This window comes from Rhinatrema bivittatum, chromosome 1 (genome assembly GCF_901001135.1).
Source record: "Rhinatrema bivittatum chromosome 1, aRhiBiv1.1, whole genome shotgun sequence".
In the NCBI taxonomy this organism is placed as follows: Eukaryota; Metazoa; Chordata; class Amphibia; order Gymnophiona; family Rhinatrematidae; genus Rhinatrema; species Rhinatrema bivittatum.
In genome coordinates, this window is record NC_042615.1 from 181938563 (window position 1) to 181953251 (window position 14689).

Consider the following 14689-nt stretch of genomic DNA (forward strand, 5'->3'; position numbering starts at 1 on the left):
TAACATTAGAAACCATTTATCCATAAAACTAGTACAGCATGGGCAGTGGCAGAGCAAACTTCCCTGCCCTGCTCTGTAATTATGCTGAACCCTGCTCTGGAGGGATCACCTCTCAGAGGGGGGAGAGTAATTCATGCCTGTACAATCTGCTCTTTCTACTGAATCTATCAAAAAAAAATCCTTTTAAGTGCAAGGCGATTCATAAATGTTAATAAATGTAAATTGTAATGGTGGAATTTGTTTGTGATGTGGACACCCATTCACTGGGCATGGGGACAAATCCACCAACTAACTGCAGTAAAATGTAGTAACTTTTCTGTTCTACAAATGTGTAAAGATCATCAGGGATTTGTAAAAGAACCTACCGACAAGGGGCGTAATGGCAGACGTGAAAACAGAACTGCTTTGGACAATAAAGGTCATCCCAGCGCCAACCAAAATGGCCAGGTATCCTGTTACCCAAGTGAAAGGAAATGGGAAATCTAAAAGAAAAACAAACAAACAATTTCTTAGGCAGGCAAAATAAACTATGACAATGGAAAGAACTAGACAAAGCTATTCTAAATGAAAGTGAAGAAGGTAGCGCGAGATGAAACGGCAGCAGTTCATAGCTCATGGTAAGCCACCATTTATAAATGTCCTTACTTTATCCTATAATAATGCCAATCAAGAACATTACATTATAGATGTGTATATTGACTTCCCCCAAAACAGCACCCAGGATGGCCCACACACTACACCTCATTCCTGCTCTCTTCATGCTCTCGCCTAGCGGCGGGTTCTAAATCATAGGCCCTCACAAGGGGTAGAGCTCCCAAAAGGAACTGGAACCAATTCATACGCCTGTCTTTACAATTACCTTATAAACTTAATGTGCACAAAATAGTATATACTTTAACTACTGTACCAGTATTGAGGATCTTCTTAATAACAGAGGCAACTTGCCCCTTCAACATGGAGTTCAGGAGCTTGACAATCAGTATGAGACATGTGCAGAGAACAAGCAGAGACAGTGCCAGCAGGATGAGACCGACGGCCAGGTCCGGAAGATTAGTATTGGCAAATAGGTGTTGACCTGAAAAAAACAACAACATAATATTGATCAGAGCTATATCAAAAACAGAATATATGAAAATGTGGTTATAGAAACTATATAGACATGTCTGTTGAGGGTGAATGTAGGGCATATTGCTTCCGTTCAGGAAAATTCAAATCACTCTGCAAACTAGTTGGCCAGGTAACCACAAGGTAAAGCTGCAATTCATCCCCAAAATCCCAAATGCATTTTAGATGCAAGCAAATTGTAAGCCATTAGGCTAATATTCAGTGCCACTTATGTGGCTAAGTGGTAGCATCTGAATATTTCCCCAGGATCAGTGGCCAGATAATTACTTATCCGGATACATTTTTATTCAGCTAAGTGGCAGACGGGGGGAGGGCATTCTGGAGATAAGCCAAGTTAGCTGAATATGCTGTCTGGCTAGCTCCAATATTCAAAGTTAGCTGGATAACTTATCTGGATAACTATGGTCCTGCAAATCAAAAAGGCAAATTGTGTGCTACGATAACACTTGTAGTGAATTGTTAGTGAAAAAAATGAATCAAGCGAAATTTCTATCAAAGTAAATGTAATGCAACATGCAACATTTCAATCAAAAATACTTTTACTTGATATCGGTTATTATGAATATAAATAAATGTGCACCAGTCGCCTAGATAGATGTTAATGAGTTCAGTCCCCTGACCCGGGACCGTGTTTCACAGAGCTGCATCGGGAGGCACAAAGGCTGACTTTAAAGTGCAGTATACAAATAGTTGAAATTGCCTAATTCGTCCTAAACGATTGCACATCCCTACTATGTTGGCAGTCGTTCACAAACTCGCGTGCCACTCATGCCACTTTTAGTGTCACTATCAGGCAGAACACATTGTGGCAACCACATGTATTTGATGTAATCTTTACTTTCACAACAGTTTTTCAAGTACAGTCTACTGTTGCATTGTCAATATGAATCTGAGTAGGTATACGTGTTTCTGTTACACACTGACCCTCACAGAGAAACAATGAGAGAAAGAAAGATGATAGTGAGGTGAGCAGCAGCTAACACTCTACTGGCCTCCCTTCCCTGGAAGGGGATGGGGTAGGTGAAGCCTATCAGGCAAAGTAGCATTGCTTATGGTTTTACCAAAGCTGGCTGCCACTCAGTGTGGTGTCCTCGGCTCGGGTGGGGACACATGGGGGAGCCGGGGGGAGATCCGGAAGTATCTCCATTCATAGTCCATGGCATAGAGCGAGATTATGGAAGTCACAGCAGAGCAGCACTATATCTCCAACTTTGGATGGGGCATAAATTAATGCTCTACCCATCTAGTCCAAACAGCAAAATTGACTTTTGAGAACTCCGAAGGTGTGTTTGATGGCACAGCGGGTAGCACATAAGGCCTAATTGTACCTGGTTTCTATCAGCGTGTTGGGAATGGCAACGGGGGTGAAAAGCCAGGTCCTACAACTGTACCCAGAATGTCTTGCGGCAACGACAGTTTTAAGGCATCAATCATAGCATTGTTACTTGCAGATCTGGCTTGCAAACCACTGCATTCTATAAGACTGTATAAGGTAGCCTGTACCTTTGCCTGAGCCTTAAAGGCTGATGTCCCTACCCTAAGTGCCTGTCACATTGTTCTGGACGACTATATGTGTAGGATAGCAGTAGCCTGACTTCTAAATCGCATCTGGGGATTCCAACAATTGCATGCAAGGCCCTCGCAACTCAGCTAAGGCTATTGGTGTGTAGCAGTCAGCCAACCTTGAAGCTATACATAAGAGCTGCCACACCTGTGGTAGCTGAAAAACAGTAACTCATGGTGTGATTGCACAGGTTCCTGCCTGCTCTGCAGTATGTGCTCCAGAGAAAACAATTTGTGAGCCCTGATACAGGGAATGTGCCAGGCCCCCAGCATGCACAGGACACTGCTTCTGGTTCAGTTGTGTGAGGGTTAAGACAAACTGTGGCCACCATTCTGGCTGATTGATGCATCACTAACAGCCCACACGTGATCCTGCAGTACCAGCAGTGTGGACCCTTCGCGCTTGTGATTAACCAGTGAAATTTGAATTGCTCCCAATGGGACGATAGGAACAAGGCAATTTTGAAAGTGAACACATTGAAAATGTATAGTGTCTGCTCACACACCAAGCTTTAGGGTAAGTGCATTGTTTGCCCTCACAAGATTAGCAGGCCTCTGCAGCATGGGGAAAAAAGTCAGGCCCTGGGGCAATGGCCTGCAGATGAAAGTGTACAAGCCACTTTTTAAGGCAGCGATGCTGTTACATCCCCCACAGCCACACACCCCCCCCCCCCCACCCCCATGTTCATGCCATTTGCTACAAACACATAGCCAGAGATGGAATAGAGAAAGAAGCATCACTTCCCTATGAGCCAACTATCACTGTATAGGCCATCCTCAAAATTTTCACACAGGCCCAATTGCCTTAGTATAAAGGAATCATGGGTGGTTTCCGGGTACCTGGCCACCACGTTGACGATGCGCATTTGAGCATCACAGATCACTTGCACTTTGATGGAGTGGAAGCGCTTTCTCTTGAGGTACATCTTCTTCCTGTCACGGAGTGGAATGATGGTCATGTGAGTGCAGTTGATAGCTCCCAGAACATTGGGAAAGTTTGCAAAGGCATAAAAGCCTCTCTTCAAGTCCATCAAGTCCTGCCTGTTGCAAGGAAATGCTATGTAGCGATTAATGGGGACAGAGACAGCTGATATGACCTGGTCCAAACAGCAGGAAAAAGTGGTTTGGGAAATTCCCCCCATGACTCCTATTGTAGTTTGGAAGGAGCTGGTTGCCATGAAATGCAGGGTGGCCAACAGTTTGATGAGGCCTGGCACAATGTGAGACCTTTCTGTGACCGGATCCAAATCCCCTCAGATTTAACATAAAAACATAGAAACATAGAAATGACGGCAGAAGAAGACCAAACGGCCCATCCAGTCTGCCCAGCAAGCTTTCACAATTATTTTTTTCTCATACTTATCCATTACTCTTCGCCCTTATTAGTAACTTTTTGGTTCTAGTTACCTTCCACCCCTGCCATTGATGTAGAGAACAGTGCTGGAGTGCATCTAAGTGAAGCATCTAGCTTAATTGGTTAGGGGTAATAACCGCTGCAATAAGCAAGCTACTCTGACGCTTATTTGTTTACCCAGCCTGTGCAATTCAGCCTTATTGGTTGTTGTCTGAATATAAATTATCTTTTCTCCATTCCCCCCTGCCATTGAAGCAGCGAGCTGCGCTGCATATGTATTCCAAATGAAGTATCAGGCTTAATTGATTCAGGGTAGTAACCGCTGTAACAAGCAAGCTACACCCACGCTTATTTGTTTACCCAGACTATGCAATTCAGTCCTTGTTGGTTGTTGTCTGAATTTAAATCCTCTTATCTTCATTCCCCCCTGCCATTGAAGCAAAGAGCGATGCTGGATATGCATTGAAAGTGAAATATCAGGCTTATTTGGTTTGGGGTAGTAACCACCGCAACAAGCAAGCTACTCCCCCGCTTTTTTCCACATTTCCTCTTGCCGTTGAATCGTAGAGCAATGTTGGAGTCGCATTAACCATGTGTATGTTTATTGAATAAGGGTATTAATCACCAGATAGTAGCTGTCATTCCCGCAAGCCATCCCCAAGCCTCTTCTCTTCATTCACATCCTCTAGACTTTAGGGATCCACAATGTTTATCCCACGCCCCTTTGAAATCCTTCACAGTTTTGGTCTTCACCACTTCCTCTGGAAGGGCATTCCAGGCATCCACCACCCTCTACGTGAAGAAATACTTCCTGACATTGGTTTTGAGTCTTCCTCCCTGGAGTTTTAAATCGTGACCCCTGGTTCTGCTGATTTTTTTTCCAATGGAAAAGGTTTGTCGTTGACTTTGGATCATTAAAACCTTTCTTCATATAATTCCAGGATAGCCTGAGAGCTGAGGAGATACCTGCTAACCACATAATCCTCTGGCATGCCCAGCAAATATGTTCATGGAGAAAAGATGTGCTCCCTGTATCTCCTCTGCCATGGCCACCTGCATGCCAAGCACTGCCTGACTCTGCAGGGCTGGTGGCTCTGCCTCTGGTGCAGGGACTTCCCTAGGAGGGTTTGGAACATCCCTTGCCTGTTCTTCAGGTTGTAGTTGTTGTTCCTTTTGTGGTCTGTGGTCTGTGGTCTATGGTCTGTGGCGAGCCTCCTGAAGCATCCAGTTTTCCCCAACAATTAAACTTGCCACAAACATCATGGCTTTAGGAAGCTAGGCCAGGTAAAAACAGGTGTTTCTATTGGGCCAGAAAGGCCCGGTAGGAGTGTCCATTAGAATTCCTCTTTTTATCACGCACGATAATTGCTGCGATAATACCCACGATCTGCGATATTGGCCGTGGGAGCACGATAAATAGTTTTTTCACCGATTCACACAAAAAAAAAGGTGAAGTTATTTCCAGTGTTAAATCCCGCGTTAGTGTGCGCTACTGTATCGCATTTCATGCTAGCAGACCCTCATTTCCATTTACTCCACCCAAACTCTGCCCACTTGATTACTCAATTTTTAATTTGCTTATGCATTTTGTGTTTCATGGTATTTATCATGTGCATTATGGTGTTATTGCACGCGTTACAGCATTATCATGCCCTAATGCATTTTGATAAATGACCCAATCAGTTAGCCAGCTAGCTAGTTGTGCTGCACAGTGTCTGAATATCTACTTCCACATTTATATTGAAGAGGGCGCCTTCCTGCTACTTGTGTTCCAATAGGAGTACAGTGGCCAGTGATGTCACAAAGCCCAGCTTGTGAACAATAAGCAGTGCTTTCTGATATCACTGCTCTGCAACTACTCATACATACAGATACTTCCAAAGGGGTGTGGGGGTGGAGGGGGGGCTGGGTGGACAATCACTTGCCTTGAATTTTTAGCATTATGGTCTCTTGAATACTTTGCTATATAAATCACATATGACTAAATATACAAAATTAAACTTCAATGACCCTAATGTTTAATCACTTTATACAGAGTAAACACTGGCATACTTATGTTATTCTATAGAAAATATTGACAGTTTTCAGCAGTAAAACAGCAGCTGTACTAAAGTGACTTTTTTTTTTCTTTTTGTCCAAAGAGCCTCCTTCTACTCTTTGGGTTTGGAAGCTCATTCAGTACTTGAGTCAACCATACTCATGGTCATTTATGGAGGGATGAAGAGGGGGAGGGGATCTGAAGCAGAGGCATCCAAAATATTGGCTATTTATGTTTTTTAATCCCAACTTTAATCCCATTCCTCCTCCCTTCTAGCCTTTCCATCACAGTAAAATACCTTCTACTAACGGCCATGGACTGCAGCTCTCTAGAAATCCTGGCCCTCAGTTACCGGTCTAGTGGCCATCCTCCGGCAAGGACTAGGCTGGAACCCAAGCCCAAGCCTGATGCTATGACCTGAGCCAGAGGCTGGGTCCCAATGACGGAGCCTCGGCTCAGATCCAGGCCCGATGTCACAAACCAACCTGGAGGCCAAGTCCTGATGCCTGTGCTTTGGCCTAGGCCGCAGCCCGAGCCCAGATCTGATGATGTAACCCAATCTGGAGGCTGTGTCCTGACATTGGGGTCTCAGCCCAGACTCAGGCCCAACGCCATGCCCTGACCCAGAGGCTAGGTTTTGACATTTGGGCCTTGGCCTAGGCTGGAGCCCAAGCCCAGCTCCCGACACTTTGACCCTACCCGGAGGCAAGGTCCCTATTCAGGGGCTTCAGCCTGGACCCAGGCCTGATGCCACAACCCTTCCTGGAGGCTATGTCTTCATGCCAGGCCTCAGCCCAGAGCCAGGTCTGATGCCATGACCCAACATGGAGGTTGGGTCCCGATGCTTGGGCCTCAGCCTAGGCTGGTACTTGAGCCCAGGCCTGACACTGTGGCCCAACCTGGAGGCTGGGACCTGATGCCAGGGCCTAGGCCCAGACCCAAACCTGATGCAGTGTCCGGCCCTGGGGGCCAAGTCCCGACGCCAGGGCCTAGGTCTGGACCCAGGCCCAACACCAGGGACTTGGGCCTTGGCTCAGGGTCAGCCCTGGCCTTGGAATCCAGGCCTGGAAGTTCCTCTTTGGGTCCTATTTTTCTTCTGCTCTTTAATGCCAAATGATGGCATCCACTGGGGTCACACCAGAGTTAACTCCAGTGTCTTCACCCCAGTGGATGGCACCATGTTGATGTACAACATTGTATGGCATTGCTGTACATTAAAATGGTGCCTTGGCTAGGGTGAAGGCGCCAGAGTTAATTAACTCTGGCTGACCATAGTGGATGCCGTCATTTGGAATTGAAGAACCAAAGATAGAAGAAAACCCAAAGAGGTGCTCCCAGGCTTGGGCTTCAAGGCCTGTCTGACCCTGAACCGAGGCCCAAACATCAGGACCCAGCCTCCTTGCTGAGGCCTTGGCATCAGGCCTGGATCTGGGCCTAAGCTATGGTATTGGGATGTAGCCTCCTGGTTGGGATGCAGCATCAGGCCTGCGTCCAGGCTGAGGCCCCAGTGTGGGACCATGCCTCCGAGTCAGGTCACGGCTTCAGGCCTGGGCTTGGGCTAGTCCTAGACCAAGGCTTAGGCTTCGATTCCCGGTCTCTGGGTTGGATTGCAGTGTCGGCCTGGGTCTGGGCTGAGGCCTCGGTGCAGGGACTTGGCCTCCAGGTCAGGTCATGGCATCGGGGCTGGACTCGAGCTCCAGTCTAGGCTGAGGCACAGGCATTGGGACCCGGCCTCCGGATTGGGTTGCGGCATCTGGCTGGGCTCAGGCTCCATCCTAGGGTGAGATCCCGGAATCAGGTCCCAGCATTTGGGTCATGTCACAGCATTAGGCCTAGGTCCAGACCAAGGTCCTGGCATTGGGACCTATCCTTCGTCAGATACCCGACAGATCAGGTAAGGGTTTGTTTTTTTTCAGGAGTCTCAGCCGAGGCCCCAGCTTCGGCCCATGCCTCTGCTGAGACTCTGGTGTTGGGCTTGGGCATAGGCCACGACCCCTGGCTTAGGGTCTAGGCCAAGGTGCTGGTGTCACGCTCAGGCATAGGGCAAGGCTCCTTCTTTGGCCAGTCTATGCCCTGGGCGAGGTCCTGGCTTCCGCCTTAGGTCTAGGCCCAATGCATTAGTTTAAAGCCAAATGAACGAATAGGGTTTCTTTCATTTGGGGGGCCCCCATTCAGTTTGGGGGATGGCCGAATGAAATGAATTAGCCTTATTTGTCATTTTTGCAGTTTTGTTTTAAATGAATGCACATCCCTTTACAGTATCTCCAGTCCTTGTTAGCCCAAAGGTCAAGAGTGGGGCGTGGGACTCAAACCTGGCTGACCCTCATGACAGTGCAGTGCTCCTGAATACATGTTACAGAAATAGTTCAGATTGGAGTGTCAGAGGTAAAACAGCTGATTTTATTGGCTGGGCCACTTACATCTCACTTTATCTGTCACATTTACTTCGGTCCAGCATATATCAGGAGGAGCACAGCTTGCATTGGTAACATTTGTCAGTGTCTGTAAGACAGGAACAAATCATAGAGTTCATTGGACAACGTTCTCAATCCAACTAAAAGGTCCAAAAGATTTTTCTAGAGATGGGCAAGCATGTCGCCTGCCCCTTATCATAGAATTTTCTTAAACTGGTTTCCTGTGGGTTATAACCCAATAAACCCTGCCAGGCAGTAAATCCATGGATGAAAGGTGGGGTTTGTGATCATGATCTAATATCTCATTCTTTTTGCTAATCTCTAGTTTTTACCAAATCATTTAGCAGGAACCCACACATCTTTAAATTATGATGTTATGTGGTGTATGAAAAAACTATTTCTCTAGATACAATTCTAAGATCTGGGGAATTTCTCTTTTTATTTTACTTTTTGAGTAAATTAAGTCCTTACTTTTTTGGCAACTATTCTGCCAAATTTGTCAGTGTATGGAAAGTTATTGTGTAAGAGTAGATCTTCACAGCATAGAGCCAAATATTCCTCTGAGTCTGTTTTTAAGGGTACATTCCACAGATTTCACACACAGACAGCAGACTCCTTTGATTCCAGGCACAGCGCTATATTCTCCTTGCTTGCTCAATTACAGATAAAATGTGTAACCATCAGCTATCTCCTGCCTGCCCTCTAAACTTCTTGTCCTCCCTGAAACATGGGATGGATCATTCTGGCTGTCCTTACTAAAAAAAAGACTTATTGAAGACCTGACTAGGATCCTGGGCAGGATTTTATCTAAATACTACAATCTGAATATTTTATTTACAAACAGGCCGATACAGTACAGTGCGCTCCGGCAGAGTGCACTGTTAACCCGCGATTGGACACGTGTTTTTGACGCGCTAGCGTTACCCCTTATTCAGTAAGGGGTCGAAAAGGCGCGTCCAACCCCCCCAAATCTAATAGCGCCCGCAACATGCAAATGCATGTTGATGCCCTATTAGGTATTCCCGTGCGATTCAGAAAGGAAAATGTGCAGCCAAGCCGCACATTTTACTTTCAGAAATTAGGTAGGCGCTAATTTCTCCGGGCACCGGGAAAGTGCACAGAAAAGCAGTAAAGACTGCTTTTCTGTGCACCCTCCTACTTAGTATCATGGCGATATTAAGTCAGAGGTCCCGAAAGTTACAAAAAGTTTAAAAAAAAAAACTTGAAGTTGGTCTGTGGCTCGTGGGTTGAAAACCAGACGCTCAATTTTGCCAGCGTCCGGTTTCTGAACCTGCGGGTTTGAGAACTGACGCCGGCAAAATTGAGCATCGGCTGTCAAACCCGCTGACAGCTGCCGCTCCTGTCCAAAAAGAGGCGCTAGGGACCCGCTAGTGTCCCTAGCGCCTCTTTTTACCACTGGCCCTAATTTGAATACTGAATCGTGCACACAGGAGAGTGGCCTGTGCGAGCGCCGGGAGAGCGGGCGTTTGCCCGCTCCCCTGCAGACTTTACTGTATCGGCCCGAAAATGAGAATGAATGTGATGGGCCTCTAGATAATTTCTCCAAGCATTCCTCCATTTAGGCAGGTCAGCTATTTTACGGCATTAGGATTTAACAGCTCCTTGTTTTCATAATCATAAAACTATTTACTTTATGTAACTCAAAACATTTTTCTGTATGGTCATCTGTCCTTTGTTTAATCTTGTTTCAAAATGGAAATACTTTGAATGACAGGCAGGGCTGATGGAAGAGAATTTGGCCCTCCCTACTCCCATCTTACCTATTGGTGGCAGTTCCAGCACAGCACTCCCTTCTTTGACAGTATTGGCTTTCCCCCTCTGAGCCTTGTGCTGGTAGGATATTGTTGCCCCCAAAATTTTTGGTGGTCTAGGTGACCACCAGTTTGTCTAATGGAAGCACTGGCCCTGATGGCAGGATTTTAATTTTTGAACTTATGTAGTGCTTTTACATTTCAAGACTGCCTATGGATGAAACATTCATTAGTTTCTGATAATTCCTCTTACACAGAGTTCCCTGAGTGCTTGCTCATTAATTATGCTTTTGGAGCCTAGATAAAACTATCCTGAAGTGAGTATACTGTTGCAAAGGAGGTGGACCCTTGAGCTGAGGTGGGGTTGACACTACCCGCAGGGCAAGCCCTACGGTCCCCACCCTCGGCAGGGGGAGCTGGCTGATTGACAGAGGCCGGCTGGAGTTTCGCCAATACCAGCCCTCGTTCCCCACAGGTTGAAGACAGGGCAGGTGGTAGGCAAGGAAGAGTGGCAAGACAAGCACAGATCAAACCAGGAGTCAGATAGTGAATGGTCAGGCAAGGAAAAGATCAAATCAGGAGATGGGCAGGAGCGTAGTCAGACGTAGCGGAGATCAAGCCAGATATCAATCAATAGCGTGGTCAGAAGATGCAAAGGTCAAGCCAGGTATCAATCAGTAGTGTGGTCAGACGAAGAAGAGGTCAAGCCAAGTATCAGTCAGAGGTAGATAAACAGGGTAGACATGGAACACAGGAGCAGGAACGGATGCCAGGATCAGGAACAGGAACACAGATGAAGCAGGAACAAACCAGGAACCAGGAACACGGAGGAAACGCAGGAACAAGCAACTAAGCATACAACAAGCATAGAGAACTGTTGCCAAGGCAAGGAAGCATTGGCTGGACCCAGCCTTAAGTACCGGGACCTAGTGACATCATCATCCAGGGCCGTGGGGTGGTTTCCCGCCGCGGCCCCTTTAAAAGCAGAGCCGATGCACACGCGCGCGTGTCTAGGGAGGGGCGTGGTGTGAGACAGTGGCACCTCCCTGAGGACCACGTGGGGAGACCCGCCACTGAGCTGAAACATCTGCGGAGAAGCTGGGAGCATGGGGAGTGGCCCGGACACAGAGGTGGCTGCCCAGAGCCGCAAGAGAGGCAGAACCAGGCGCTGAAGCAGGCAAATGGGGGTAAGTGGGCCTGGCCATGGGCCTGCTGTGACCGGCACACACAACAGTACCCCTCCCAGCTTATGCCCCCCTCTTGGAGGTCTGGGTTTGCCTGGATGGGCACGATGAAATTGCAGGAGGAGGCTTTTGTCCAGGATTTTAAGCGCTGGTTCCCAAGAATTTTCTTCTGGGCCAGAGTCCTTCCACGAGAGGAGGTACTCCCACCAATGGCCCCTAAGGTGGATATCAAGGACTTCTCGAACCTTGTAGGTAGTATCAGACTCAGCAACCAGATGAGATGCTTCAGATGCCTTGCGGGAAGGCCAAGAGAGGATCGTTGATTTTAGCAAGGACACATGGAAAGTGTTATGGATGCCAAGGGGAGGTGGTAATCGGAGCTGATAAGTGACTGGTCCAATACGACCGAAAAAGGTCCAATGTATCTAGTTGCAAATCTTTGGGAAGGTACTTTGAGACAAATGTATCGCGTACTCAGCCAGACCTTCTGTCCAGGTTGAAATTCAGGAGCAGGACGTTGATGGACGTCCATGGACTTCTTAGCACGAGCCGCTGCCTGACGCAAATGGAGGTTTGTCTGGTTCCAGAAAGATTTATGGGCATCGGCAATGGTCTGAGCAGCTGGTGAGGGCACAGTCAAGGGGATAGGTAATGGAGGCCGTGACTGCCTGCCATAGACAATGGTGAATGGCGATACCCCAGAAATATCGGCAATGTGGGAGTTGTAGGAAAACTCTGCCCATGGGAGAAGTTCTGCCCATTTGTCCTGCTGATCATTGATGTAGGCACGTAAGAAGGCTTTTAGGGAGTGGTTCATTCATTCAGCTTGACTGTTGGCCTGTGGGTGGTAAGCAGTAGTGAGGCTGATGTTGATGCCGAACTTACTGCACAGGGCGCACCAATAGCGAGCGACGAACTGGGGACCTCTGTCTGAAGCTATATCCTTGGGTAGGCCATAGGCACTCCCCTTTGTGCACCCCTTCGTGCAACCCTTTGTGTTATTTGTTTAATATGCTCCTTGTTATACCTTTTGCTCAATTGTTAAGAACTTTGATTTTGATGGTTTTATTTTTGTAATCTCTTAGCCTCAGGTACAAAACTTTTAGATTGTAAGCCCTTTTAGGGGATAGTGAATTACCTATTGTACCTTATTGTAAACCGATGTGATATCTCTTTTTGAAATGAAAGTCGGTATATAAAAATTGTAAATAAATAAATAAATAAACATGTGAAGAAAAAACAGACGTGCTAGTTCTGGAGCGGAAGGTAGACCAGGCAGTGGAACAAAATGGGCCATTTTGGAGAACCTATCGATAATGACCCAAATGACTGTGTTTCCTTTCAACAGAGGTAAATCCACAATGAAATCCGTGGAGAGGTGCATCCAAGGCTCCTCCAGAGCAGAAACTGGTTGGAGAAGGCCCCAAGGTCAACCCACTGGGGGCTTCTGCTGGGCACATGTGTTGCAGGAGTCAATGTAGGCTTCAGTGTCGGTGACCATGGTAGGCCACCAGAAGAATTATTGGAGGAGGGAGAGATTTCGCGCCCATCCTGGGTGACTGGCGAACTTCGAATCATGTGCCCAACGGAGAACTCTCTCACGAAGCCGGCGAGGAACAGTTTCCTGGCCAGTACTGGGAAGGTAGCTGATAAGCAGATACATGCAGATCAATGATATGACTGGGTTCTTCAGCAATATCTTCGGGTTCAAAGGAGCGAGACAGGGCATCTGCCCGGAGATTTTTCTCCGCAGGGCGATAACAGAGTTCGAAGTTGAACTTGGAAAAGAATAACGCCCAGCAGGCCTGGCAAGTATTAAGGTGCTGGGCATAACTCAAGAGTTCAAGGTTTTTGTGGTCCGTAAAAATCGTGAACTTGTGTTGGGCACCCTCTAGCCAAGGGCGCCACTCCTCCAGAGCAAGCTTGACTGCAAGTAACTCCCGATCGCCGATACTATAATTCTGTTCCATGGGGGAGAACTTGTGGGAGAAAAAGGAACATGGAGTTCGGGTTCCCTATGTTGAGTGCTAGCTCAGGACCGCCCCAGCACCTATTGCAGAGGCATCCACTTCGACTATGAAGGGGCGATTTTGGGTCTGGGTGTTGCAAACAAGGTCCAGCGAGGAAGGCATCTTTAAGGCATGGAAAAGCAGCGAGGGCCTCAGGGGACCAGTTCCAGGTGTCACTGCCTTTGTGGGTCATAGCCGTGAGAGAAGCTGCCAGTGTCGAGTAATTAGCAATGAAATGGCGATAATAATGTTATGGAGTCTCAATTTAGTGGACCCTTGGGCCGACCTGCAAGAGATTGGGAAAGGTATTCAATGTCTCTGGCACACCACAGGCCGGGAGGCAGATGTTCAGGCAGGACGTAGAGGTGCTCTTCACCCTGGAAGCTGGTGCTCCCCTGGGAGGAGCCCGTAGGAGCCCAGTTGCTGGGACTTAGGCGGGTTGATGATCTTGAGACTGGAGCGGGCAGGCTGATGAGCAGGACTGGAAACTGGAACCAGACTAGAACAGTAGACAGGGACTGTAGCAAGACTCGGATACTGGAACCAGGCAAGAACTGTAGCAAGACTCGGATACTGGAACCAGGCAGGGATTGTAGCAGGACTCGGGTACTGGAACCAGGCTGGAACTGTAGCAAGACTCGGGTACTGGAACCAGGCAATAACTGTAGCAAGACTCGGATACTGGAACCAGGCTAGAACTGTAGCAGGACTCGGGTACTGGAACCAGGCGGGGACTGTAGCAGGACTCAGGTACTGGAACCAGGCTGGAACTGTAGCAAGACTCGAGTACTGGAACCAGGCAATAACTGTAGCTGGCAGGCAGGAACCAAGCAGGTACTGTGGCAGGCAAGCAGGAACCAAGCAGGCACTGTAGCTGGCAGGCAGGAACCAAGCAGGTACTGTGGCAGGCAAGCAGGAATGGAGCGAGTTCCAAAGGCAGCTCACTCCGGGGCATGGAGCAACAGGGAACTGGTTGGTAAGCCAGTTGCAAGGCAAGACTGAGTGTCCGCGGCCGGCTTAACAAGGCCGCGGCGTCTGACGTCAGGAACTGGGCGGAGACACCACTGACGGGAAACGGCCTAGAAAAGCACCCAAGTGGCGCCCGCCTAGAGGCAGGGCATCCATAGGAGGCCTCCCAGTGGCGTGGCCCCCGCGGGGACGCCACCAAACAGGCCGCAAACCAGGCCAACAGAAGCGGGAACAGGTCCAGGAACACGGAGGTAAGGGTCT

General features: G+C 47.9%; 1 protein-coding gene across 2 annotated transcripts in view; it reads right to left on the reverse strand.

The window, feature by feature from the left end:
- The window catches only part of SLC34A2 (solute carrier family 34 member 2), a 60320-nt gene that overhangs the window by 7528 nt on the left and 38103 nt on the right, over positions 1-14689 (reverse strand). For both annotated transcript variants that reach the window (XM_029589881.1, XM_029589870.1), the window contains 3 exons: positions 8501-8582; positions 908-1075; positions 366-482 (listed from right to left, as the gene is read on the reverse strand). In XM_029589881.1, the coding sequence (XP_029445741.1) occupies positions 366-482; positions 908-1075; positions 8501-8582 (367 nt within the window). The remainder of the gene's footprint in view (positions 1-365; positions 483-907; positions 1076-8500; positions 8583-14689) is intronic.